Here is a 26,248-nt window from a genome sequence, read left to right as displayed (position 1 = left end):
GGCTTAGCTGAAACCGGGGCACGGAAGGTGATGGGGCAGTGAGCGGAAAGGTTAAACCCGGCCTTTTCCACTGGCAGAAACAGCATCCAGAGGGAATCCCGGTGCCCTGGGGTGGGGACCGGCATCCTCCTGCCCCACTCCCGGGTTTCGCTGTTATCATCTTGGAGCCGGGTTTTCGCCTCTGCCGGAGCCGGCGGCCGAAGAGGGAAGCTGCGGGGAGGCCGGGGCTGGAGGCGAGGCCGGGGCGGGCCCGGGGCCGGGGCGGGGAGCGACGGCCCCACCGGGCGGTGAAAAGCAGCCGCGGGGGCACCGGGCGCTCCGCTGCCGCCATGAGGGCAGCGCTGGCCCCCGGCATCCGTCTGCTGCGCGCCCTGCCCCGGGACAGCCGGTGAGAGCCGCGCGGGGACGGGAGCGGGACGGGAGCGGGATGGGGACCAGCCCTGCATCCCGGTTACTGCCCTGGGGACAGGGACCGGGGTGGGGACCAGCCCCGGACAGGGGATCACGCTCCTGGAGACTGACACCGGCTCTGGACCGGCACCGGAATGAGGACTGGAACCGGGATAGGGACCGGCCCTGAAACCGGGGCATTGGTACCGGGATGGGCACCAGCCTTGGACCCAGTGTCACTCTTCCGGGGACAGGCACCAAGACCAGGAACTGGGGTCACTGGGAGAGGGACCGGCACTGGGATAGCAACGAGCCCTGGATCCCCAGTTAGTTTCTTGGGGACAGGGACCGGTCCTGCACAGGGGATCACTCTCCTGCGGAGAGGCACCGGGACTGGGACCGGAACCGGGACGGGAGCCAGCCCTGGACCCCAGGTCACTCTTCCGGGGACCGGCTCCAGGGTGGGCACAGACACCGGGACAGGGAGCGACCCTGGACCGGGGACCGGCACCGGGATAGTGACTAAGCAGAAGTGGAACCAGCCCTGGTCTCTGGGTCACTCTCTTGGGGACCAGGACTGATCCTGGATCGGGAAACTGGCCCTGGGATAGGGATTGGAACCAGGACAGGGACCGGCCCTAGGCTCATTTGTGAAGTGAAACTGCACAGAGGAGCAGGATGGGTTAAAACCACAAAGAAAAGGCTTTTGGTTGATTTTGTTCTCAACTTGGAGCGATCCCGTGACTTCTGGGTGCCGCAGCTGCCCCTGACCTCCTGCCTCCTCTGCTCTACCCTGAGTGCAGGATGAAGCCCTCGGCAATGCTCACCACACTCCAAAGTGTGTTGGATCCTATTTGGGATTTTCCGGGCTTTATCCACCAGCTTTGCTGGGAGCAGCAGCCCAATCCTCAAGCCCCACTTTCCCTCTAATTTCCCTCATTTTCCTGCACTTAATTCAAACATCCCTGTCCCCATCCTTGTGTCCCCATCCCTGACCTCTGCTCGCTCTATCCTGTAGGTACCGTGGCCTGACGCTGGTGCTGACCTTCCTCTGCTACACCAGCTATCACCTCTCCCGAAAGCCCATCAGCATCGTCAAGGTTGGCTCCAACCTCACCCCAGATGTAGGGAGAAGGGGTGTGGATGTCCCCAGGCATCCCAAGTCCCACTTTTTCTCTCCCCACAGAGCCAGCTGCACCCCAATTGCTCTGCTTTGGACCCAAACCCCCACAACAACTCCAACAGCAGCACGTGGTGCAGTTGGGCACCCTTTGGTAAGGCTGAGCCCTCACCAGTCACCCCCAAATCTACCCCGTGGCAGCCAGAATGGGGTCCCCCATGCCCTAAGCTGGGTGGTGGCTGGAGGCTCAGGCTCCTCCTTAGGCACCACGAGGGAATGAAGCAGCCAGTGGCAAAATCAGGGCTGGGAAGGGACCTGGTCATGCTCCAAGAAACCCCTGGGAGGAGGGTCTTGGGAATGGGGATGCGGATGAGCCAGTAGCCATGGGAAGGGAAAACCTCTGGGACCACATTGATGTGTCCCTAATGTTTCTATTCCAGATGGGGACAACTACAAGGAGCTTTTTGGAGCACTGGACAATGCCTTCCTGGTGGCCTATGCCATCGGGATGTTTATCAGGTACCCAGGTCCTTTGCACCCTTTTCCTTCCACATACCAGTCTGCCAGGAAACTGGTTTCCATCGGGATGGGGAAAGCAGCACCCAGCAGGCTGCTGGGGTTGGCTTGGGATTCAGGCACTGGCTCGGTGTGATAACACATCACCTGTGACAGCTCCTATCCATGCTCTTCCCTGTCTCCACAGTGGGATTTTCGGGGAGCGCCTCCCCCTGCGCTACTACCTGTCAGGGGGGATGGTGCTGAGCGGGCTCTTCACTGCACTCTTCGGCCTCGGGTACTTCTGGGACATCCACGTCCTCTGGTACTTCATTGTCATGCAGGTACATCCGCACTGGAGGACCTGGATTTTACCACCACGGCCTCATCCCGCCTTTTCTGTGGCTTTTGGGCATCAGGGTGCCCCAGTTTCCAATAGGGAATGCCGGGCATTTCCACTCCCATCAAACCTGGTCACACATGGCGTGGGAGCCGAAACCACCGGGTGTGCAAGTCCCGCTGAGCAGGGCGGGCACCCAATTTGGCAACACCAGCCGCTCCCAACGGAGCCACAGGAGCAATGCGCATGGCTCCGGGATTACTCCAGTGGGAAGAGAACCCCTAAACCAAGCTTTTCCTCGACAGTTTTGGGTTGGGGGTGGCTATTTTTGAGCCCAAATTGGGATCCATGGATCAAGTCGGGTGTCCGACGGTGCTGTGTGATGCTGCCTCTTCTTTTCCCAGGTCTGCAATGGGCTGGTGCAGACGACAGGCTGGCCTTCTGTTGTGGCATGTGTTGGGAATTGGTTTGGGAAGGGAAAGTAAGTGTTTATCCAGTGTGTCCCACCCCAGTCCTGGTCCCTGTTGGCCACAGCAGCCGTCCCGGTGATCCCAACCCAGCTCTGTCCCCACAGGAGAGGTTTGATCATGGGCATCTGGAACTCGCACACCTCCGTCGGGAACATCTTGGGGTCGCTCATCGCTGGTGTCTGGGTTTCCTCCGCCTGGGGCTTATCCTTCATTGTGCCCGGCATCATCATCGCTGCTGTGGGCATCATCTGCTTCTTCTTCCTTGTGGAGTGTGAGTGGCCTGATTCAGGGCACAGCAGAGGACCAGTGTAACACCAAAACCAGCAGGACCACAGTGATTCACCTTCATAGAATCATATTGTAGCATGGTCTGTGTTGGAAGGGACCTTAAAGCTCATCCGGTTCCAACCCCTGCCATAGGCAGGGACACCTTCCACTAGAGCAGCTTGCTCCAAGCCCCATCCAACCTGGCCTTGAACACTGCCAGGGATGGGGCATTTATCACTTCTTTGGGTAACCTGTTCCAGTGCCTCATCACCCTTAACCACCACCTCACCACCACCTTGCCCATCTCCAAGTGTTTTTTGGCAACCCCAAATCCTTATTTCCGGCCTGTGGCAAGCAGGGATAGGGACCTGACCACCATGGGGATGCTCAGCATCCTTTGGGATAATCCAGGCAGGCTCAGCCCCTGTGCTGGTCACTCCTCTCAGCCTTTCTATAAAACATTTGGGAAGCACTTTGGATTTCAGCAGGGTTTTTGCTGCTGGGAGATGCAGCTCAGCCCTGGAGCTCCGTGTTTCTCCCTGCAGCTTGGGGGCTGGTCCAGGCTCACATGGGATCTCCTTTCTCCCTGCAGATCCCGAAGACGTCGGCTGCAGTCCACCTCTGCATCACGTGAGTTGAACTGATTCCCAAGGGGCTTGTTCTGGGCTGGGTGGTCGCTCAGTTTATGGTGAATCCTAGCCAGGAATCAGGTCATAACTCCAGAAATTAGAGCAGTGTTCGGTTATCACAGAGGATGCTCGTTGCTATTCCAGTGTGAGCATCCTCTGGGTCACATCCTGGCAACAAATCTGATGTTTCAGCCCCTTCCAGCAATGAGAGCCACATTTCCTACTAATGGCCTGCTTCTAGATGACCTCTGATGAGGAGGATGCTGGAGGAGTGACCACCAATGGGAAGGATCCTGAAGCGGCCACCTCCAATGAGGGGTCACTGAGCACCTCAGGCCAGAGCAGCACAGATCGCCCTGACAGCCCCAAGGAGGCAGCTGAGGAGCCCGAAGCCATCAGCTTCCTTGGGGCACTCCGGATACCTGTGAGTTGTGGGATACCCCTTAGATCCTGATGGGGATGGAGGCAAAGCCAGCGCAGGAAATCAGGGGGAAACCTGGTTCCATCTGGAGGATGCTGGGAGAAGGAGGCTCTTCTGATGTCTTCTGCTCTCCTCCCAGGGTGTGGTGGAGTTCTCCCTTTGCCTGCTCTTTGCCAAGCTGGTGAGCTACACCTTCCTCTACTGGCTGCCCCTCTATATTGTGAACGTCGGTGAGTTTTGGGGGTGGTGACTTGGGACTGAGCCTGGCAAATGGAGCATCTCCTCATCCCTCTCCTATTCCTTGCAGCTCATTTCGGTGCCAAGGAAGCCGGGGACCTGTCAACCCTCTTTGATGTCGGGGGCATTTTAGGTTTGTCACGTACCTGGGTGGAGGGGGTGGATCAGGGATGATTTGGGGACAACCATGGTCTTGACTGGAAGCCCCCTCCAGAGGTAACACCATCCCTGGAGCACTGCAGTAAGGTTTATTCAGCATTCATAGCACCCAGCAGGCACCAAACACCCGGTGCTTTTATTTTGCCATCCAGATGCCCATCACAACATCTTTCCTTGGGTCTTGCTTGCTCAGACTCAAATTCTTCTTAGATAACACGTTTAGCAAGTGTGGAGGAAACCAGAGCTGGGTGTGGGTGTAGGGAAACCATCTGCAGGGAGAAAGCCACAGGGATGAATCAAAGCTCTTCACTCTGATATTATTCACTGTAACCTTGGGGACATGAAGAAGCTGGGGGATGAAGGAGCATCCTGTTGCAGCATCCCGATGGATTTGCTGCTGGGGTGCTGTGACTGACCCATGACTCCTCCTTGCAGGGGGTATCTTTGCCGGCCTCATCTCCGACTACACGGGGGGCAGAGCCACCACGTGCTGCGTGATGCTGATCCTCGCCGCTCCCGTGGTGCGTTGTCACGCGGGGTTAAAACCCAGTCACGAGGGTCTCCTCTGCTCCGGCTCCTTTGAGTCACAGCCTGTTCCTCTTGTGATCCTCTTCCCAAGCCCGGGATAAGCTGGTCACGCGCTCGGCTGAGTTAAGAGCTGGGATAGATCCACATGCCCAGATGTTCCACAACTGAGGGCTGGGAGGGGATTGCAGAGCCCACCAGCTTAAACAACCCCTCTGGGGTTCTTCTTTTCCTCCACCCCGCCGTAACCCTGCTCTGGTTTAAAGACTTTAGGGGCTCCCACTCAGTCTGTCCAGCTTTTGCCTCTTTGCTTTGCATCCCAAAAGCCCCCATGCTGCCAGCCTCATGCTTGGATGTCCTTCCCAAGCACCTGCATGGAGTTCATTTGGCTTTGCTGCCACAAACGCGAGGCTAATGAGCTGTAATCCAAGCCTGTCTGACTCTGGGTTCTGACCCTCTCCCTGCTGAAAAGCCGAGAGGCTGCATCCCATCCGCATCCCCACTAACTCACTGCCTGGCTTCAGCCAGCACGGACGTGCACGAGCCTCCTTGGGCCATAAACCGTGGCAGCAGCTCTGTTTGCCAGCGGCCAGGAATTCCATCTGGCAGGCAGACAGTGGGATATGGAGCCAAGGGCGCACTCAGCTCCCTAATCCTGGCTGGGGTCTGTAAGGCTTATCACCAGTGATAATTCAGGTCCCTACCTTCTCTGTCCTGTCCCTGGGTGCTGCTGCTGCATAGAAGACAGCTGGAATAGCTATAACTTGTTCATCTTATGGCTCTTTTCCAGCTGTTCCTGTATAACCATGTTGGCCAGAACGGCATTGGCACATCCATAGGTAAGGAGCTCCTTGGCACATCCCACAAAGGGATGGGAGATGCTGTGGAATCACCTCCCTTCATTTCTCTTCTTGACCTGGGCTCCTGGTCTGGGATCTGTGGAGGATGGTGCTGGGTGGGAGCACAGAGAAATGCAGGATGGATGCATGGGGCCCAGCGTCCTGCTGCTCCCTGCACTGCCAGGTCTGATCTCTTCCTGTTCCGCGCAGCGATGCTGATTGTCTGCGGCGCTCTGGTTAACGGGCCCTACGCGCTCATCACCACGGCCGTGTCAGCAGACTTGGTGAGAGGCACATCTCAGACCCCCCAAAAGCTGCTCCCTCTTTCCCAGAGGGATGGTGGCTGGGATTTCTGCGTTCCAGCTTTGCTGTGCAAACCTAAGCGCAGTGGAGGAAGGCAGGGCTGGCACACCTTGCACTCTGGTCCCTACCTTCCCTGAAACACGGCTGTTTTCCTATGCTCTTTCACCTTGGCTGTGTGACTCTGCTTCAGCCCTGCGGCATCTTCCTCTGCATCTCCCACTGTCAGTGGGCAAATGCACTGTGAAACCACCTGGGATTGCTGCCTGCTGCTGAGAATCCAGGTTTTGCCATGGTTTGGCTGCAGGCAGCGCCTGAGTTCGGTCTCCCATCCATGGCTGGGTCTGCCACATGGAGATTGCTGCCTGGGATGTGAACAGCCTCACACTAGGACGCTGGCTGCAGACCCTGAAGCTGCTTTTTCTCCTGATGTTTTACTTCTCCATCCCAACAGGGAACCCATGAGTCTCTCAAAGGCAATGCCAAAGCCCTTTCTACTGTCACAGCCATCATTGATGGCACAGGATCCATAGGTGTGTATGGCTGGTGAGCGCTGTGGTCCCCTCTCCCATGCACAGGACATCTAACATGCTTGTGTGCCCTCACAGGTGCTGCACTAGGGCCACTGCTTGCAGGGCTCATCTCCCCCACGGGCTGGAATAACGTGTTCTACATGTTGATAGCAGCGGATGTCTTGGCTTGCCTGGTAGGTCCCTCCTCAGCAGGAGCTACTTTGCTACCCTGGGTGTTTGAGGCCTCCGTTTTAGCCACCATGCTTGCTGGTGGAGGGCAGGGATGGTCCTTGAGACCGCCAGGCACAGGGCAACCTGCATCAGAGAGTGATTTGGAGCAGTCCTGGGGAGAAGGACCTGGGGGTGTTGGGTGAGGAGCAGCTCCCCATGACCCAGCTTCAGTGTGTGCTTGAGCCCAGAACCCCCCCATCTGCTGGGCTGCACCCCTAGAGCGTGAGCAACAGGTCAGGGAGGGGATCCTGCCCCTCTGCTGTGCTCCGGGGAGACCCCCCCTGCAGTCCTGATCCAGCTCTGGGGCAGCAGCACAAGAGGGACGTGGAGCTGTTGGAGCGAGGCCAGAGGAGGCCATGGAGATGCTGCGAGGGCTGGAGCACCTCTGCTCTGGAGCCAGGCTGAGAGAGCTGGGCTGGGGCAGCCTGGAGAAGAGAAGGCTCCTGAAGGGGAGACCTTAGAGCAGCTCCAGGGCCTGAAGGGGCTGCAGGAAACCTGGAGAGGGGCTTGGGACAAGGGCCTGTAGGGACAGGCCAAGGGGAATGGCTTTAACCTGCCAGAGGGGAGACTGAGCTGAGCTCTTAGGCAGAAGCTCTTCCCTGTGAGGGTGCTGAGGCGCTGGCACAGGGTGCCCAGAGAAGCTGTGGCTGCCCCATCCCTCGCAGTGTTCAAGGCCAGGTTGGACACAGGGGCTTGGAGCAAGCTGCTCTAGTGGAAGGTGTCCCTGCCTATGCAGGGGGTTGGAACTGGATGAGCTTTAAGGTCCCTTCCAACACAAACCAGTCTGGGATTCTATGACTCCAAACCTTTGCCTCTGTTTGCTTGGCTTTCCCCAACAACCTGCTCCGCACAGGGTGTCAGTTCATGGGATCTTCCCTAGGAAGAGCCTTAAAATTTCTCTCCTGGTTGGGAACCCTCACCCCCCCATGGTGACCTGACCCTGCGCCTTTCCTCCTGCAGCTCCTCACTCGCGTGGTGGTCAAAGAGGTCCGCGGGTGGTGTGGCTACATGGCGAGGAAGAGAGGGTACGTACGTGCCACCCCGGGGCAGCCTCTGCTCCTGCAATCCCAAAGCAGGGCACCGGTACCGCTCCGAAAAGACATTTGCCATCCCTTGCTGTCCCTGCTGCACCTTCACGTGGGCATTGCCAGGTCGCCTGCCCACGTTAGGCACAGAGAGACATTTTCACCTTGATCCAGGGCAGCCCCCGGGGGGGTTTCAGCCCTCTCCTGGTGCTAAACACGCGGTCCTTGTGTCTTTGTAGCTCTAGTGTGCAGCTGACAGAGTCAGTGCTGGATGGGAAGTAGCTCGGTGTGAGTATTTCTGCTCAAGCCCTGAGGATTAAATGCAAACTCAAGCCTGATTCGCCCCGCTTTCGAGTTCTGCTTGGCAGGCTCAGCCTCCAACAGCGGCTCTGCTGATAATCAAAGGGTTGAGATCAGGATTTGGGAATCAAATGGTGATGGCCAGGGAAGAGAGTGTGGATGGGTGGGTGGGCAGCGTGTCCTTGTCTCTGGCTGATAAGATGTTAGCCATGGTGCCTGATTGATTGGCATTGATTAAACACACTTGAAACAGCCAAATCTATAGGCTGCCCTGCCCACCCAAGCTAATGAGCTTGATTACACACAGCCTGGGCTCGCTAATCAAAGCCATGGCCAAATCACTGCAGCAAGGGTATAAATACCTCCAAATCAGCACTGCCCTGCCTCTGATTGCCACTGGAGCATCAAGCACTTCCAGTCCTGGCAGTGGGGCCCCAGACCCCGTACTCCCCATGAACCTTTGGCCCTTATATCTTGTGTTTGCAGGTGAAAAGACCATTAGTGTGGGTCTTGCGCTGTGGTAAGTGCAGCCCAAATCTCCTTCTCAGGGCTGTTGGCTCCATTTCCTTGTGCCAGGGCTGGCTGGGGTGAGGACTGTCCTGGCTGTGCCAAAACCGGGGTGTTGTTGTGAGCTGTGGGAAGCAGCTGGCTTGGTTGTGGAATACTTCAGCACGCTCTAGGGCTTTGGGAGCAGCTTGTGGAGAGGAGGCGCAGGTGCTGGGGGTGTTTTGTGCGGAGCTTTGGTCAGAGGTGGAGCGGTGGCTGCATCTTCTCCTGGATCCTGTTTCTCCTCTGGGCTTGCAGACGGGCCGGGGTTCACTTTGCATCCCTCCAGCAGCACGGTCCCAGCGCCTGCCGGGGGGGCTCCCACCATGCTCAGCCCCTCGATTCTCTCCATGCAGGTTTAAGGAGTTCTGATGGATCCCTGTGAGCCGCCTGGAGGGAGCAGAGAGGCTGGAGCACGCCAGGAGCGTGTTTCTCTCGGCAGAGCCGAGGCATAGCCCCATGGGCTCCTGCTGCCGCCCTGGGCTGGCTTCGGAGAGAGGAGCAGTCCCTGGGCCTCGGCACAGCAGCTTTTTGGGCTGAATCTTCACTTTTGGCCATTTTATTAATAAAAATGTGCAAAGCCTGTGTTGCTGTGTCTCGGCAGGGCTCGGCCAGGTCTGTGTCAACTTGGGAGTGGTGGTTGTGCCCCTCTTCATGCTTTTCTCCTCTCCTTTGGAAGCCTGCCTCATCCCTGTGCTTGGTATTTCAGGTTATTGGACCAGGAGGATGGCTCCAAAGCACTTAAGGCACTGTCTTGACTCAAAGTGCTGCTTATTCTACATAGAGAACATCCCCAAGGTTTTCATTGAGCCCAAATTCAGCTGCTTTTACTCCTTGTCTCAACCCACCACTTGGACCAAGAGGGCAAGATGGGGGCAAGAGACCCCATCATCACTCAATAAGGGACAGAGCCAGACGTGTGCTCATGGGTTGGGGACAGCTTTGGTGTGTGAGGAGTTGGGGTATTCACAAGCCATGAGGTGAGTTTCTCAGCCTGGTCACCATTAAGGGAATGTGCCAGGCTCCAGCTCCCCACCAAGAGGGGAGCTGCCTGGTATAAATCTGAGCTCTAATTGACTTCACCTCCTTGGATCTTAAAACATCTGGGCCTGATGTGATTTTTATTAAGTGCTGATTTCATCGGCAAAGGGGACAGGCAGCTTGGAGAGTGGCAGCCACACGTTTGAGGTGGCTGGATGGTGATATCAGGCCTTTGGTCCCCGCCATGCTGACCAAAGATGCTCAATGAGGCTGGTTGCCTGCAGGTCCCTATGGAGAAAGCAGGAAAAATGGTCAGGGCAGGCAGAGAAAACCAAAATCCCCAATGACCCTTTTTTTCCCAGGAAAATAACACCCCTCCCAAGGCAAACCCTAGTGGAGCCATAGGGAGAGGTGTCACGACAGGGTCTGTCCTCAGCAGATGATCCCGTGGAGCCACACAGCATCCTGAGGCCACGTGGCCTCTGATGGCACAAGGACCAAGGACCAGGAGGGATGCTGGGCTGAGCTCTCAGTTACCTTCACCTCATGGAGGAGGATGTTGGGGGGGCTTGGAATCTATTTTGAAGCAACAAATCCCACCAGCCCTGACATACACAGCAAAACACAACTTGCTTGGGGGTTGTTTTCCCTTTATTCCTTCCCCCCCCCCCACCTCCTCTCTGTTCATTTTTTTGGGATAAATTTAGGCCTGGGCCGCATCCCGCTCGTGCTTGGAAAGTGTGAGCAGCGCTTGGCTGGGAGCGAGGAGAGAGGGCAGACAGCCCACAGCGGCTTTCAGCTTCCAACCTGGACCAAATGCCAAAGAAAACCCCAGCTCTCGCTGAGATTCGAGAGACCGAGGGGTGGGCAGGAAGGCAGAGGGGGGATCCCCCGGGTTTGCTCCAGCCAAAGGGCTGTTTAAACCCTGCCAAGCTCCTTTGGGAGGTGTCTGCAAGGCTCACCTCGTCTCCTTCCTTTGCTGGAGAAGGGGCCGCTGCTTCCCCCCCACCGAAGCCTCTTGACACAGCATCCTGTGTGTGAACCGGGAGAGCACCATCACGCTGCTGCCCCATGGATGGCAACAAGAATCACACCTAAAATGGGCTCATTATGAGCCTGTCTGGTAAAAACAGAGCCTGGGCGACACCACGGCCCCCCAGCCCTGGCAAGGGGGCTGCACACATCCTGAAGGAATGCCGTTGATCCGCCGGGATGCTGTGAAGGTGAGGAGGTGGCTGGAGCACATAATGACCTACGCAAGGAGCAGCCGGCTAACGCTGAAGGGCTTTTTAATTAGCAGCCAAAGGCAAAGCGGGATTCAGCAGCGGGAAGCTGAAGTCAGCAAAGTCAAGGTGGAAATAAGAGGCCAGCTTTTACCAGAGAGGGTAATTAAGTGCCGGCAGAGCGCAGCGTGAGGAATTGCCGTCATTCAAGGATTCAGCTCCTTAAATCAAGGAGTTTCCCCTGCAGACGCTTGTGCTCCCTCCATCCCACCCTGGCACCAGCCAGGAGCTGCCCTTGGGTCCCCAGGTACCAGCATCCTGGTGTGGGAGCATCCCCGCTTGTATCTAAGGAGCCAGGCAGGGAATTTAGGGGGGAAAAGGGCTGTTTTTCCCACCTGAGCTGGCTCGGCCACCCTCATCCCAGTGCAGTGTCTTTTGGTATCCTTTTTTCCCACTGGGATTTAGCATGGTTTTTCACTTGTATGGGGCTGGCACAATGGGATATTTGGAGCAAAAGGAAAGCTGGGTTCATTTGCTCATAGTTTTGGTATAAAGCTGGGGGGGGGGTGTGGGGTGTGTGGGGCGAGAGCAGGGCTCCTTGGCTATAACACCTCCTGAGCTCCCAATGAGGAGGAGGTTGGGATGCAAGCCAAACCCACCCTCCTGCTGCACATTAACTGGAAAAAGTAAGGATCAGGATGCTAGACAGAGGCAGGAGGTTATCCCCCGGGAGCTGAGGGTTGGGGTGAGGGGATGGCAGCAAAACATCACCATTTGGGGCTGCCTGGAAAACAGCTCATACCAATTCCTTGACGCGGTCTTTCCTTTCCCAAAAATAAACAGGAACTGTCTGGAAAGCCCCTGCACCGAGAGAAGCAGAAGTGCCCAGAATAAATAAATACAGGGAGAGAGCCCAGGCTGAGTGCATCCAGCTGGTTCCCACTGCCAGGGGTGGCAAGGGATGAGGACAGAGCTGGGAATGTCTTTGGGGAGGTAAAGGGGAGAGCGCATGGGGCTCTTTCCCTAATGAATGGGATTTCTGGGATGGTCTCCTCATGCAGGAGCCACCACGTTCCTCCTGCAGTGCAGCATTCGCTCTTCCCAAAATCCCCCCCGCAGCATGACCCTTTTGACTTCAGTTACAAATGGATTTAGGGGAGGGGGAAAAGCAAATCTTGGCTTTGTTTGTGGCACCAAACCACGAGTAGCTTCCCATTGCTGCTTCTAGGGCTGGGATTTTTCGTGACCCAGCTCCTTTTGCCACAGTTTCGCCGTTCATCCGACCCAAAGCCTCTCCAAATCATCCTCACAAGCACAGGGAGTAAGGACACGGCAGGCTTGGAGCCAGAGCCAGGCTTCATGTTCATAGATGTTATTAAGATGATGAATTAAATATGAATTTGGTTTCAGGCATAATATCCAAATCACCAAGAGACCTGACACGCTGCATTGCATAAATGCTCAGCATGTTCCTTAACATGATAGTTCCACTCCCTTGGATACAGGCTTCGGGATAGACTGGGATTGAGCATTTACTCTGCTCAGGAACCAGAGATGACTCTCCTCTGCCTTTTTCTGACAGGTAATTCCATGTTTTTTGCTGGCTGTGTGAGTGCTGGGGCACTTATATATATAAGTATATATATATGTAAGTATATATATATTATATATATAAGTATATATTATCTGCAGGGGAAACATCACCCTCAAGCTCATTGGCTCTGCCCGATTCCTCTTTCATGCCCTGACAGTGGGAGTTTGTGACTGAGAGCAGTCAGGACAGGGCTGGGAGAAGCTTCAATTCACTGCTCACCATCTTCAGTTCAAAGGGACATAAAGACCAAAAAAAGCTCTCTATAAATGGGGAAATAACTAAAAAGCAGTGTGAGAGCTGAGTCTTGCTACATGAGGGGCTACATCACCCCTGAGCACAGCACAGGGCTGCAGCAAGAGGGTCCCTTCATGAGCAGGCAGGGTTGTTCAGGCCAGATCTGTCTCTCCTGCGCATCCTTGACCAGGGGAAACTTTAGTTTGTTTTTTTTAGCATCATTTGAGGTCTTGTTCCCCCCCCCGCCAAAGCCTCAGGTTTCTGGTCAAAGGGACGGTCCCCAGCAATCCAGAGCCACACGCAGACCTTCCAAAATCCCCACATCTGGATGGGAAAAGGTGGTTTCAGAGACATAGGGTGGCAAAAGGTGATGTTCCTGGAGGAGAAACACCGAGTCAGGGATTTCTCAGAGAGCTTTATTACGGGTGAAAAAGGAACAGTAACAAACCAGCTCTTGTGGACCACACTAACAAACCATCTCGGTTCAGTGCATTGGATCAAGTGTGGCACAAAGTGCACGGATTTCAACTCTCCTGGAAAAGAGAAGAGAGAAGTTAAAGCACCTCTGGGACCTGTAAGAGGCTTAAACCCATCTGGAGAGGAAGGTGCTCATGCCCAATCATAGAATCATGGAATGGTTTAGGTTGGAAAAGACTTCAAAGCTCATCCAATAACAACGCCCTGCAATGAGCAGGGACAGCTTCAGCTAGACCAGGTTGCCCAGAATCACATCCAGCCTGGCCAAACTTTGCTTTTAGAGATGAAAGACACAGTTCTGCGTGCAGCAAAACACTTCAGTTGCTTCGTTGGCTCCTTCTGAGCCTGGTAAACCGATGGGTTCACCTCCAGAACAGCTTCCTGGTCTCCCTTTCCTGGTTTACTGCCACGATCCTGGGATCTCCTTTTGGCAGGGATTGCTGCCTCCAGCTGCTGCTAGCTGCGGGGGAGCGGTTTGGCGTAGACTGGCTCCATGAGGTGGTAGATCAGGAACAGGAACAGGCACCCAAGTAAGACCAGGGACATGACAGCCAGGAGGACAAAGCGGCCGATTAAGAAGGTGTCCACGATCTGCAGTGGGAAGGGAGGAAAAGGAAAGACCACAACACCCATTACAGGAGCCTGGAGGGAGCACGCCACGTCCTGCAGAAGAGTGCTGTCAGAGAAGATCGCTCCAGGAGGAAAACCAGTGGGGTTCCCCCAGACTTCTCCCCTCGCTTTTCATTCCTGACACCGGTGCTCTCTGCGGGAAGCGGGAATGACTGGAAGAAGAATCCCTTTCGTCTGAACAAAGGAAATGTGGAGGAAAGGAGCAGCACAGGGAAGAAACACAAGACAAAACCCGCAGCAGCTCCCCCTGGCCAAAAGCATCCTTTTAGAAGGGGAGCAGTGGGGAAAAGAGAAGACTGAAAACGAGGGCCCAGCAGCAATGCAAGACACAACGAGGAGCCAGGTTACAGAATCATCCTCCCAGCTCCTGAGCCCACAGCAGAGCTTCGCTCGGCCCAGCTCAGCCTTACAAATCCCACCAGCACACGCTCAGCCCTGGTGCTGCTGCGGGAAGAGTCTCCTGTGAGTGAAAGCGTTGGCTCTTCCTGCACGTTTCTCTTTTTAATGAGGCAGTTAGCAGGGTTTCGGTGCAGAAAGCCCAGGTCATGCATTATTGATAGGCAGGGCAGGGCCAGTCCAATTGAAGGTATAAGCTTTCCAATTCTGTTGCTCTCCCGGGCACACACACACACTCAGATGCCTTTCATCTCGCTTCCAACCTTTACAAGAGCAAGGTAGAGAAAAGACAAAATACTTCCCAGTGTCTTTAGTTGGGATTGACACAGACCCAGCATCTAGAAGAGCGGTAATTAATGTGCATTAATAACCGAACAGAGGAAATGGCACCTAAAACACCACTAAACTTTGTGTATTCGCAGCCCGAGGAGCCCTGGGGAAGCTCAGGCAGGCTGATGTGACCCACAGCTGAGGGGAGATCCCTGTGCCTGACAGCACAGACCAGGGGCTCCGCACACACACAGATGGCTCCATGCTTGAGCGCGGGAATAACCTGTAAGAGAGCTGAAGAGCGGTTATCAGGCTTTAGAATGCAAACCCAGAGCTGGGGACAGTGAACCGCTGCAGAATTAGAGGGGGAAATATCCAGAGTGCGCTGGGTGATGGAGGCAGGAGGGAGCCTGGAAAACACATGGCCCAAGCTGGAAAAGGGATGGCAGAGGGGGAGCAGGAGCTGCTGGAGCTCAGGGCTGAGCCGGGAAGGACAAGAGCATGGGGGCAATTCCTGCGCAGAGGAACCATCCTGATGTAAAGGCTCATCCCCAGGGACCATCCCCAGGTAAAGGCTCACTCCCACGGGCCATCCCGAGGTGAAAGCCCATCCCCGGGGCCTCGGGTCCCCCCTTGCGGCCCCCGCCCCGAGGTGCCGCCCCGCACACCCGCCCCTCTGGGCCGCGGTCCCACCTCATAGACGGCGGCGGTGCTCGGCCGCTCCTCCTCCCGCGGGAACAGCAGCAGCGCGGCGCTGAGGACGGCGGCTCCCAGCGCCACCAGCACCACGGTGAACCTGGAGGGGAGCGGGAAGCAGCCTCAGCCTCAGCCCCCGGCCCGGCCTCTCCCCGGCCCGCCCGTGCTCACCGTGCTCGCCCGGCGGCTCGGGACAGCACCAGGCACAGCACCAGCGCCAGCGCCCACAGCAGCTGCAGCGCCAGCACGCCGGGGCCCAGCCCCAGCCCCAGCGCCGCGCCCGCCATGCTGCCCCGCCGCTTCCCCCTAGCAACCGCGGCGCTCAGCGCCCGCGAGAGCCACTCAGCGCCGCCCGCCGCTCGCCCGCCGCTTCCTATTGGCTGGGGGAGCGCGGGGACGTGATTTTTCCCACGCTGCCACACGCGGGGGCGCGCCACTGGGGTCCGTTCTCGCTGTCGCCGTTCCCGTTGGCATTCCCGTTCTCGGTGGCATTCCCGTTCCGGCTGCCCTGACTACAAAAGACTCTTCACTGAAAGGATGCCCGGGCGTTGGAACAGGCTGCCTAGGAGTCAGCGTCCATGGAAGAGTTCACGCCCCGTGTAGACGAGGCCCTCAGTGCCGTGGGTTAGTGGTGGCCTTGGTAGGCAAAGGTATAGAGTTGGTGATCTTAAAGGTCTTTTCCAACCTGGTTGATTCCGTGATTCCCCCACGCCTTATCCTGTTGTATATGGATCGGTGCTTAATTAACCCAGCGTTGCTCATTGCACAGGCTCCTGCCCACCGTGCTGCAGGGAGCACCACTGTCTGAACAAGGTTTCAGTTCCCCAGGTCCTACAGATTCAGCTGCCTGCACCCTCAGGTTATTTAGGGCTAAAAGCAGGCAGGTTTGGTTAATACAAACTGATGACAGCAGGGTTTGTGTGGCTGTGGGACAGCCATACTGGGGGTCAAGGGCCACTAAGCCAAGCGAAGGAGGTTTGTCAACGCACTGAGTAGCCTTTAACACCCAGACGTGACGGATTTCCATTTAAAACCCATTTTTTCTGCCTGTTTTTAAACCCTTTTTCTCCCTTATTGCATCTTGACCATTGCTTTCGGGCCGGTGTGGTTTGATGGTGACTTTATGCTAGTTCTTAGGACTCATCTACCTGTTAACCTGAAAAAAAACCAGCATAAAATGATATATTCAGTTTTTCCTCTCAACTCCTTGAAGCCTGATGACACCTTGACTGCATAAAATGAGGTAAAAACCTGCTGTTTTCTTTCTGCCATTCCTTTCAATGGGAGGAATAAACTGGTGGTTAATTATGCTGCGTGGCATCGACCTGCCTTTTCCTGCGATGAAATCAAAATCACCAGCGTGACATCCCCCCAGTTGAGCAAGCAGAGCACAGACTGTCTCCAACACCTGCCTTCACTTGGCATCGAGTAGGAACCTGATGCCAACACATTAAACGAGTATGTTTGATAGCAAGCTCTCCTGCGCTGTCTTGTGTCATTAATCCCACCACAGGGGAGTCTTTTTCTGCAAAAACCCATGTTGGCAATGTCCATCTTCACCTTCTTAACCCTTCTCTGTTATTCCCATGCTCCCTGCTCCTGTTGGCAATCAGAAATCAAATGAATCCTAAAATCAACCAGGTTGGAAAAGACCTTTAAGACAATCAAGTCCAACTTTTACACCAGCACTTCGAAGGCCACCACTAACCCACATCACTAAGGCCCTCATCAGATTTGCTTCTGTTGTTTGAGAATCTCCCTTTGCTTTTCCCCGTTTTCCCCTTTATTTTGCATTTTTGGACCCCAGTAGTTTGTAAACCCCCAAATTTCTTTTACATAGCCCTGTTTTCAAAGGGACTCCTCCATCCTTTAGCTTTCCATCTAAAAGTGATAATCTTTGTGCATCAGCCAGCGAGGCTTTTCCTTTACTGAATTTTCCCTTCTACCTTTTATCCACAGAATTTACAATGGCGTCTTTAACCTGTTCCCATATCAGTTGGCTCTTTTCACTTTTTATTATCTCCTTCATCTCCTCTTGGTGTTACCTGGTAGTTTCTTGATGCCACAATGACAATGTCAAGCAAGTTCAAGTGGTTGTAGCACAGAGCTGGAATCATTCAGCTATTGAACCTGCTGCTGACCCACACCACATCCCAGATATTTGACCAGAAGTCAAGGAATAAATCTGATCTATGCCCCAGCAATCACATCCAGTGATCAGATTTGAGCCATGTTGCTTGTTGGTTTTAATCCTGTCAATTGTGTCCAGCACAGTTGGTCTGATGGTAGCTCAAGCACTAAGCTTTGGAGTTGAAATGATTCCCAGCAGCCCAACATATCCCTATAATATTTATTTATATGCCACATATGGTATTTCAGCAGGGCCATGGGTTTCTCCGAGCTCAAGCCATAAATCCACAGCTAAGGAACTGGAGATGGTAGCCAGGAAAACCAACCTCATCGATGTGATATTTCCCAAGCATGAGCTTCCTGAGAAATTTCTTCAACCCAGCTGCAACCAAACACATCATCCTAAACACCCTCTTCTTTATCTCAGCCTCCCCTGGCATCAGATGAGGAATGATTTGAAGGATGCTTCATCACCACAGGGTGGTTTTTCCTAAGGATAAGATCAGGGAATTGCAGCGTTTCTTGGCAAAGGCATGGAAAAACATCCTGATGTTGGAAGTGGACAAAATGAACTTGGCAGAGAGATGCAATTAGTGCTGAGGCTAATTAAATGCTTGGCCCAGGAGGATGGAGAAGTCACCTTCCTTCAAGGGCTGCAAGGCAGGATCACATGGATCAAAGCTCCTTTGTAAGATGTCACTCAAGGAGCAGGCCCTAGGTTCAAGATGGCATTTTTTGAGTTAAAACCCTGCAAATCCCCCATGCCCAGCTCATCCTGGTGACCACAATGGCCAGTAATGTCTAACATCAAGTGATATGAAATGATCAGCCCCTCAGTGGCAAGGTTGGGAGCAGTGAGGGAATTGATTTAGAACTCTTTGCGCAGTCGTAAAACTTGCAGGTTTATGGCTGGAGCTCCCTGATACTCGGATATTAGAATGAGAAAGAAACAAGCGTTGATGCAAGCACGAAAATATTCTGCTCCTGATTTAAAGACCAGCGAATTGCTAAATATTTTTATTAGCAGCAAATTTGCAGCTTGCTGGAACTAATTTCACGCCCGGTAGATATGGAGCTTAAGCTGGGGATGGCGTTAAATTACTCCCTTGTAAAGATATTTGAGCCTGATGATGGAGGTGCCTTCGGTCGGATGGTGGGGACCTGGCTGGGGACCTCCTTCTTGGGGTGGCTTCTTGTGGGCTGGGATGGTGGCTGGGATAAGCTGAGGTCTTGAAGCGTTGATACAAGCTCATTATTTCCCCCTTAATTGCAATAGGAACCACCAACACCCCCCCTCATTTGCATAAATTTGCTTATGGATTTGTTGTAAAGCAGCGCAGGAGTGGGACAGGGGCAAGACCCTGAGATCCTCCAGCCTGGAAAGATGATATTTCTATTTTAGAGGTGGTTTTGGTGTCTTTTGGAGATTATTTTGTCTGCTCAGGGTTTAGTTGATTTAATTAATGTTTATATTTGTTTAATAGATTTAAAAATTTATTAAAAATGATTTAATTGGTTTTAATTGATTTTTTTTTTAATTTAGGATATTACAGATTTAGTTGATTTAGGAAGTAGATGAAGGCATTCACAGCTGGATCCCTAAGCACTGCTCGCCCTCCATGCCCATTCTTTCCATGTCTTTCTTTTCAGCTGGAGGTTTTACACCTTGGAGATGATTTTCTAGCCTGAATCCCACCCTCTTCCTCCTGCAAGGAAGCACCAGGAATCACTCGGCTTAATGCACTTGGGAAAGAACACCCCATCCCGTTTTGTCTTCCTTGGATACAAACCGGGACAGGTGCAGGGCTGGGGCCGGAGGATGCGGAGCTGAAGAAAGCCAAGCAAAGGCGTCAGGAGGATCCGATTACCCCTCTAAAAATACCTCTGGGTGAGTGGTGGTGGTAAACAAGAGCTATTTAAATCCCCATGTCCGCTTTCTGCAGTGGAAATAGAGGAGGTTAAAAGAGTTTCCCCCTTCTTCTTGGAGTACACATATGGCAGAGAAGTGCTAAGTTGCCCTTTTCCAAAGAGAAATCCTGAAGAAAAGAAAGTTAAAATAATAGGAGAGGGTTTGTAATGGCTCCGTGGGGATTCAGCTCTCTCCCTCAGGAGCCCACTTCAGATTATCTTTCTCTTGCTGATGGCGGAAATCAATTTTAATCGTCCTGACGGGAAATGAGGATGTAAGACTTCAAAGAGAACAAACCCTGCAACGTTCAGAAAGTAATAAAATGGGATATGAAGTCACTTTTAAAAGGGGAAAAACCCATCCCACCAAGAGGAGATGCCTCTAAAAGCCCTGAAAGGTTTTGGTTGGTGGGATGTGGAGGAGCTAAAGCGTTTCCCATGGTGGGATGAGTCCTACCCCAAACAAGAAGCACTTGGAAAAGGTGGATGAAGGAGGAGGGCATGTCTCTGTCATCACCTGTTATGTTCAAAATGCTGCCAACTGGGAGGAAGTTGGTTGTTTTTTGAGGGTTTTGGTGGCTTTTTACATTAAAAGCAATTTTAATTCAGTCCTGTACATTTGTACCTCGGTCCAAGTAAAGGCTTTTTGATACTTGACTCTCCAAAGTTAAAGCACAGGGATTTCCTTCCAAATGAAAGTCGTATAGTCATTTTCTGGTGATGCTTGAATGTCATCATGCCCACATGGGGTGACATTTTCCCAGGGGGTCAACACCCCTGAGTGATATTGCAGCAAAATCTGATCCAACCAAGGAGGGAAAGGAGGTGAGAAACCACCAGAGAGGCTTAAACTGGGTTGTAAAGCCCTCCTTGCAAGTGATGGAGCAGAGGCAAAGCTAAAAGAAGGAGGCAAAGAACTGATGGAAAACGAATATGAGAAGGTCAAGGGGAGAAATAAAGGCAAGAACAGGTCTGGGGAGATGCTGAGAATTAGAATTTGCTTTCATAATGGCATTCCCAAAGGTGTTAAAGCACATGGTGAGATGTTTTTACAAGAAACTCTTGGTTTCCAACATATTTCTCCAGGAAATGCTGTTTCCCATAAATCTTACCCTTAAATGAGTTTTATTATGGGACCTTCTTGCGTTGTTGCTTTTGGAGACCTTTTGCTTTACCTTTGTCATATTCTTCCTCCTTCCAACTAAAGAGTTTTTAGGCAAGAAACCAAAGAGTCATCGATAATAAACCCTTGACACTTCACTTTAAGTGGCTCATCATCATTAGTTCTTCTGGTATTCCTCATAATGACATTAATCACCAGCCACTCATTAGACTTTAATGTGCCCGTAATAAGTTCATCCGTAGTAATTCAATCGTAATCGAGCGGTCAGTAACGTCTCCTTATTGGAAGGGGTTGGGCATTGGCAGCATCCATCCATGGTGGGATGCTGGGTGACCGTGAGCTACCAGCATCTACTGAAATGGTCCCCAGAACATTCAGGCAGGGTTTCGTTCTGGAAGCCAAGCCTGTTTGGTGTTTGAATCATCCTTTTCTCCTTGGCTCTTTGCTCCCACCCTTTTTCATTTACCGTGGATCGATTTTTCCCTCCTGTTCCCCAGGCAGCAGCTTGGAAATGATTCTGCTCTTGTTGGGTTTTGTTCTTTTAGATTTAATTTCCTTCCTTATTTGTGTGTGGCAGCGGGGAAATTAGCTGGGAACTGGTTGAACCTGGGTACGCAAGGACAAAGCGCCGCGTGGCTCCTGGGAGCTTCACTCCAATGTCATGGTGGTGCCCTTAAGATCTCCTCTCCCAGATTCTGGAGCACATACCCCACAGTTAAAGTCTGGATTTTTCACACACCTCAGAGTCAGTGGTAAAAAGGATGTTCTTGTGTATCCAGATGAGTCCCTCCTGCTGTGTTGTGATTTCATGGTCCTTCCAAAACCATTCACCGGCTGCCTGGAGTTCTACAAGGGCACCGTTTTAGCTCAGCCGTGGAGTTTTGGTTTTGGATCTAGAGAGCTTTGCATCCCAAAAGATGCATAGCACTTACTTTACTTCCCCTTGCCTGCAGAGGAGATGTTATGTAGTGCTTTGGTTTTTTCAGGTCCATTAGCAAGTCTCTGAGATACCTCCAACAGCCAAGGCTATGAATCATTTAGACAGGATTTAAGATCCTTTTGGGTAACCTGTGCAAAAAATACATTCAAAGGCAGCTAATCAAATGGCTTTGAGGGCTGTAAAAAAGCAGAATTCAATCCCTGCAAACTTCCCTAGATGTAATTTCAGGAGAGATCAAAGATGACACTAACCTAAGGAAGTAAAGCTTCTCAAAATTCAAAGTTTATAGTCCATCTGTCTCCTTGCTTCAGGGAGCCAGTATTAAATTTATTGCTAAATAAAACAAATAAGCCTAGGAAAAGTCAGCATTAAAATCTGCATCTTGAAAGAGAATTAACAGAGCTCCTTGTTATGATGGTTGCTTCTCAATTTGCATCTTTAAGGAGTTGTGACCATCTCCCTGCTTCTCCCTTCGTCGGCTCCTCCAAAGCTGCGCTGGTGCTGGCTTGTGTTGCTTGGTAAGGAGATGCTGAGGGTGGAGGTTGAGCTCCCAGCATGGGCTGATCTGGAACGGGGATGGGGAAGGGATGCTGAAGCCCAGCCAAGGTAGAGAAACATCTCAGGTGAAGAAACATCTCAGGTGGAGCCAAAATTTAAAAGGGCAGGATTCAGCATCACCACATCGCTTTTGTTGGCTGCCTGGTACCCAAGTACTGCAGATATCCGAGTGAAATAAGTTGGGAGGGGAGTGTTATTGCTTTCCCTGGCTTATCCCGTTAGTTAATCCCATTTTTTTTCCTACAGTATTTGGACAAGGTGTAGTTTTATGATTATTTAGATGTTTTATTCATCCTGGTGTGTATCCCTCCAGCCCATCCCTATCTCAAGTGGCTGATATTGCCTTCAGAAAGCAGACTCCAAAGGTTGCTCAAGTGCTGGAGGTAAGTCACTTTAAACATCCAGATCCTCCTTTTTTCCCCCCTTTATCCCTGGAAATGCTTGGGAAAGGATCAGTCAGCCGGATGCTCGAAGTAACTGCATGGCAGAGCCTAAAGGAGCAGCAGGAACCAGCCGTGGACTTATTATGCCCTGAAATGAAACGTTTAAAAGGAGGAAGTTGGCAGCAGGGCTTTTCTAATCAAAATCTATATAACCTGCCATTTATCTAGCATTTTTCCTTCTGGAAGGACCCCAAAGTGCTTTCCCGGCTCAACAAGCCATCATTAACCCCTGCTCAGCCAGCGTGAGAGAAATCCCATTTCTTCCCAGTCAATCCTGGCTGCTTGGTGGGGGTAACAGGGAAAAATCCTTTCTTTTGGCTTTAGCTTTATTATCGATCCATCAATCCCACCGAAGAAATAAGATTTAATCTTATTTAATCTCACATGGAAAAACCTCTGGGAATATCGAGCTATCCTGGCATCGACCACTTGTTCTTAATACATCCTCCTTGTCCCTATGGATTATCGATAGAGCTTTTCATGATATTCTCCTGTTTATTTATCTGTTAGTAGTTGTAAAGTCAGTGTAGCATCACGGTGTGCCTAAGACTATTTAATATGCGTGATGCCGTCTCTTCAGTGACATAAATCTTGGATTTACTCTCTTATTATTCCCAGGAAAATCATGTGCAGAGGTAAAACCAAACATATTGAAGAAGAGGAATTGGCCTGTGTGTATGGAAAGTAACCACAAGCAGAGGGAAATCGGCCTGAATAGGAATCCTCCAGGAGCTGAATAGTTAAAAACTGGGAGATCCCTTAATTTCAGCCTGGGTTTGGTACAAACATTGTTGGGTTTGGACACAGCTGTTGGTGTGTCCAATACCAGGTTAATTATGTTGGTTTTGAGGCTGGTTTTAAGGCTGATTTGATTCCTCCCTTCTTGAAACTTGTAACTGGAGAGGGGTTTGAAATGTGTGGGGAAACATCTGTATCCTCAATGTCTTGTAAAAATCCAGCATGATTTTTGGATTCATTGGATTATGCATCCTCCGTTGATCACAGCTCGGTACCTGAGCTGGAGGGATGAAGGGTTGGTGGGTACCACCACCCTCTGAGCTATTTGGAGCAGCATCTGATCCAAAATACGTCCTATTTTTTCCCGTTTTAGCATCCTTTAACTCCCAAGGGGGTCAGACATCCTTCCACTGAGCGACTTGCTTTGGACGGGATATCCTCCCCTTCCATCCTTGAGCTCTGTTTAAGTCAGGCTCAGCGCAAAGCTCAGCCTTGGCTGTGTCCTAAAACCTTCTTGTTTTCAACATCTATTGTTGAATAATTTATTTGGCTTCACTCATGTATTTTTCCAGAGTATCCCATCACAGTTTTCTTAGAGGAATTCAATGTGAGCAATAAGGCAGTTTTGGAAAGGGAACTGAATTATTTATGGAGGAGCAGCCCAGTGACAGCAACTAAACCACTGTAGTTGATGTCATTTGTCTTCTCCCGAAGCCTGTTATGTAAAAATGTGACTTTTCCCTATTCTGGATGTTCCTGCTCTTGCCAAATGTTTAATATTTGAGCCAGCTTGCTCCAGGAACTTGTCACTTTGGAGAAGGAGCGTCCATGGACTCAGGAATAATCATGGATTTGTTCACAGTAAGGATCTATTCACAACATGGGCTTTGAGTGCACCAAGAAACCATCCCTCTGAGATGTCCTCACCCCAGCTCTGTGGCACGTAAAAGGCACAACCCCCAAATGTGGGAGACTCAACAGGTGAAGGGGGTGAAATTTCAGGGAAGGTTTTCCAGCAGTCCACACTCTGGTTTGGAATAGGGATGTGGAGTTAGGTGTTTGATGAAAGATCCTGTGGTTGTGGGGGTTTGTGCATCTCTTCCAGCTGCGTACCACCTGCAGCCCTGGGCTGTGGTCACTGGAGGGTGGTCTAAGGGCAGGGAGAGTGGGTTGCTGTCCACCAGACACCTCGTTGGAGGTGGCTCTGCATCCCAGCAGGGATGCTGCTGAGCGTCCCTGGCCCTGCAGATGTGGGGACTGAGGGATGGCAGGACGAGATCAGACCAAAACAGGCTCATCCAGGGGTGACTTGTTACAGCAGAAAGGTGCTCAAGGAGTGGACGTGGGATGCTCAAGGAGTGAATTTGGGATGCTAGATACTGCTGGCACTGGAGAAAACAGCCTTGCCCTCTTTCCATCTCTGTTTTCCAAGGTGAGATGCTGAGTGGGGATGATCCCGTGGTCCTTTGACACCAAGATGATGGGTTCCCATCCTTTCCCTTAGCTTTCAGATTCAAGTTCTCCAGCTCCTATAAATCCTGAACTATTTTTTCCTGGCGTTCCCAGCTGGCTGAAACAAGCAGCGACAGCTTTATGGCTCCTTGTCTTTGCTCGCTTCCGTGGAATAGGAATGAGGAAGAGAGCGAGGAGATCCATCCCGTCAACTGATTTACAAGGTAAGAAATTCCCATAAATCATTGCTCCGGCATCTCCAAAGGATCAGGGGAATGCTCAGAGTTCCTCTGGTTGTCCCAGCAACACGATTCCAACGACCAACCCAGAGGAGGTCAACGTCTTTCAGAGGTTGCTTTCAAGTAAGAGGCACAAATGTTGCTGTTACCTGGAAATGTTTTCTGGATGGGATTTGTTTTGAGCAGGATGAGCTGGAAGGAGGGATTTAGAAATGTGGGAACCTCAAGAGGGAAAATTAAGTTGGTTTGAGTTCCTGGCCTTAAATTTAAGCTTGTTTTTCCACCTCTCCCATCACATCCCTGACCTTACAGCCATCCCTTAGGTATCATTCATACATCCTGCTGTAACTCTTTGGAGCTGATTTTTACCATCCCAAAAGAATTCCAGGGATATTTTGAGTGATTCCTTCTCCCATATGATATTCCTTAGGAAATGGCCAGAAATTCTGCTTTTCTTACAAATCCCACTGCTGATGGCAGTTTTCATCAGGGAAGGGGATGGAAAATCAGGAGAAATTGAACTGTGGCTGGGATGAACTGGAGATATCCATCCCTGTGGCTTTTGAGATAAGATGTGAGAAAATCTAGCTAAAGGACCCAGTGCCCCAGTGCTTCCCAGTGCCCCAGTGCTTCTCAGTGCTTCCTAGTGCTCCCAGTGGAAGCAGCTCCAGTATTTGTGGGGAGGAAATCTGTTTGGAGGAGACAGATGCCGGCTGAGGGGGCAAATGTGTTTTTAGAGGGGGCAGATGCTGTTTGAGGGGGGGACAGATGCTGCTGAGGGGGCAAATATATTGTCGGGGGGGAAATGTGTTTGCGGGCGTTTGAGTGGTCCCCTGGGGAGGTCCCAGATGGTGGTGGTGGTGGTGGGGTGGGTAAATGGTTATTTCTGGGGCCAAAAGTGTTTGGGGGGGGTGATGTTTGGGGGTGTCCGAGTGATGCCCAGGGGAGGTGCTAAGGGGAGCCGGCCAGCAGGGGGAGCCAGCGGCGTGTCCGGAGGAGGGGGCGTGGTTTCGGGGGGCGTGTCCATGGGGGGGTGGGTGGGGGGGCGGTGCGGGGCGTGCCGGCGGCGGCGCGGCGGGGCCGGCGGGCGGGCGGCGATCGCGGCCGCGCTGTCAGGCCGGTGCCGGTGTGATGAAGATTGGCGGGCAGGTAGGGCTGCCTGGCTGTCACTCACCGCCGGGCCGCCGCGCGGGGGGGGGGCGGAGCCGAGCCGAGCCGCGCGGACAAAGCGGACCGGGCGGCGGGGCACGTGCGGCGGCGGGGACACCCCCCCCCCCTTTTCCCCCTTTTCCTTTCCCCCTTTTCCTTTCCTCTCCCCCCCCCCCCCCCCCCCCCCCGTTTCCCTTTCCATCCCCTCCGCTGCGGGAAGTAACTTGCCGTTCCGCACTGCCTCCCCTCCCGGTGCGGTAG

General features: G+C 52.6%; 2 protein-coding genes and 1 long non-coding RNA gene across 5 annotated transcripts; 2 read left to right on the top strand and 1 right to left on the bottom strand.

The window, feature by feature from the left end:
* The first annotated feature begins 233 nt into the window (after positions 1-233).
* On the top strand, positions 234-9,432 carry SLC37A2 (solute carrier family 37 member 2). Of its 3 annotated transcripts, none has more exons than XR_009747332.1 (19): positions 234-388; positions 1,409-1,490; positions 1,577-1,664; positions 1,951-2,029; positions 2,214-2,349; positions 2,750-2,826; positions 2,920-3,086; positions 3,675-3,712; positions 3,953-4,135; positions 4,272-4,362; positions 4,440-4,502; positions 4,964-5,049; positions 5,844-5,892; positions 6,103-6,176; positions 6,647-6,725; positions 6,801-6,898; positions 7,896-7,960; positions 8,200-8,780; positions 9,163-9,432. XR_009747332.1 is itself a non-coding variant. In XM_061476072.1 (19 exons), the coding sequence occupies exons 1-18, from the start codon at positions 330-332 to the stop codon at positions 8,240-8,242; spliced, it is 1,557 nt and encodes a 518-aa protein (XP_061332056.1). In that variant the 5' UTR covers positions 234-329; the 3' UTR covers positions 8,243-8,248; positions 9,163-9,432. The 3 variants fall into 3 exon arrangements, 2 of the variants coding, with proteins under 2 accessions (XP_061332056.1, XP_061332057.1); XM_061476072.1 differs by having other exon boundaries at positions 8,200-8,248; XM_061476073.1 differs by lacking the exon at positions 8,200-8,780.
* A 3,801-nt stretch (positions 9,433-13,233) lies between these two features.
* TMEM218 (transmembrane protein 218) lies at positions 13,234-15,636 on the bottom strand. Its single transcript, XM_061475989.1, has 3 exons — positions 15,479-15,636; positions 15,305-15,407; positions 13,234-13,906 (listed from the first exon to the last, which is right to left on the bottom strand). The coding sequence occupies exons 1-3, from the start codon at positions 15,592-15,594 to the stop codon at positions 13,772-13,774; spliced, it is 354 nt and encodes a 117-aa protein (XP_061331973.1). The 5' UTR covers positions 15,595-15,636; the 3' UTR covers positions 13,234-13,771.
* Positions 15,637-19,026: 3,390 nt separating this feature from the next.
* Positions 19,027-22,572, top strand: LOC133280993 (uncharacterized). The gene is made up of 2 exons (XR_009747335.1): positions 19,027-19,325; positions 22,213-22,572. It is a non-coding gene; the product is annotated as an uncharacterized LOC133280993 (long non-coding RNA).
* Positions 22,573-26,248: the final 3,676 nt, after the last annotated feature.

The sequence above is a fragment of the Pezoporus flaviventris genome, unplaced genomic scaffold (genome assembly GCF_033815535.1).
Source record: "Pezoporus flaviventris isolate CSIRO_AGI_PZ_B2104156 unplaced genomic scaffold, CSIRO_AGI_Pfla_v1 ptg000093l, whole genome shotgun sequence".
Classification (NCBI taxonomy): domain Eukaryota; kingdom Metazoa; phylum Chordata; class Aves; order Psittaciformes; family Psittacidae; genus Pezoporus; species Pezoporus flaviventris.
The sequence above is the reverse complement of the archived record's forward strand: the minus strand, read 5'-3'. Positions and strand labels throughout refer to the sequence as shown.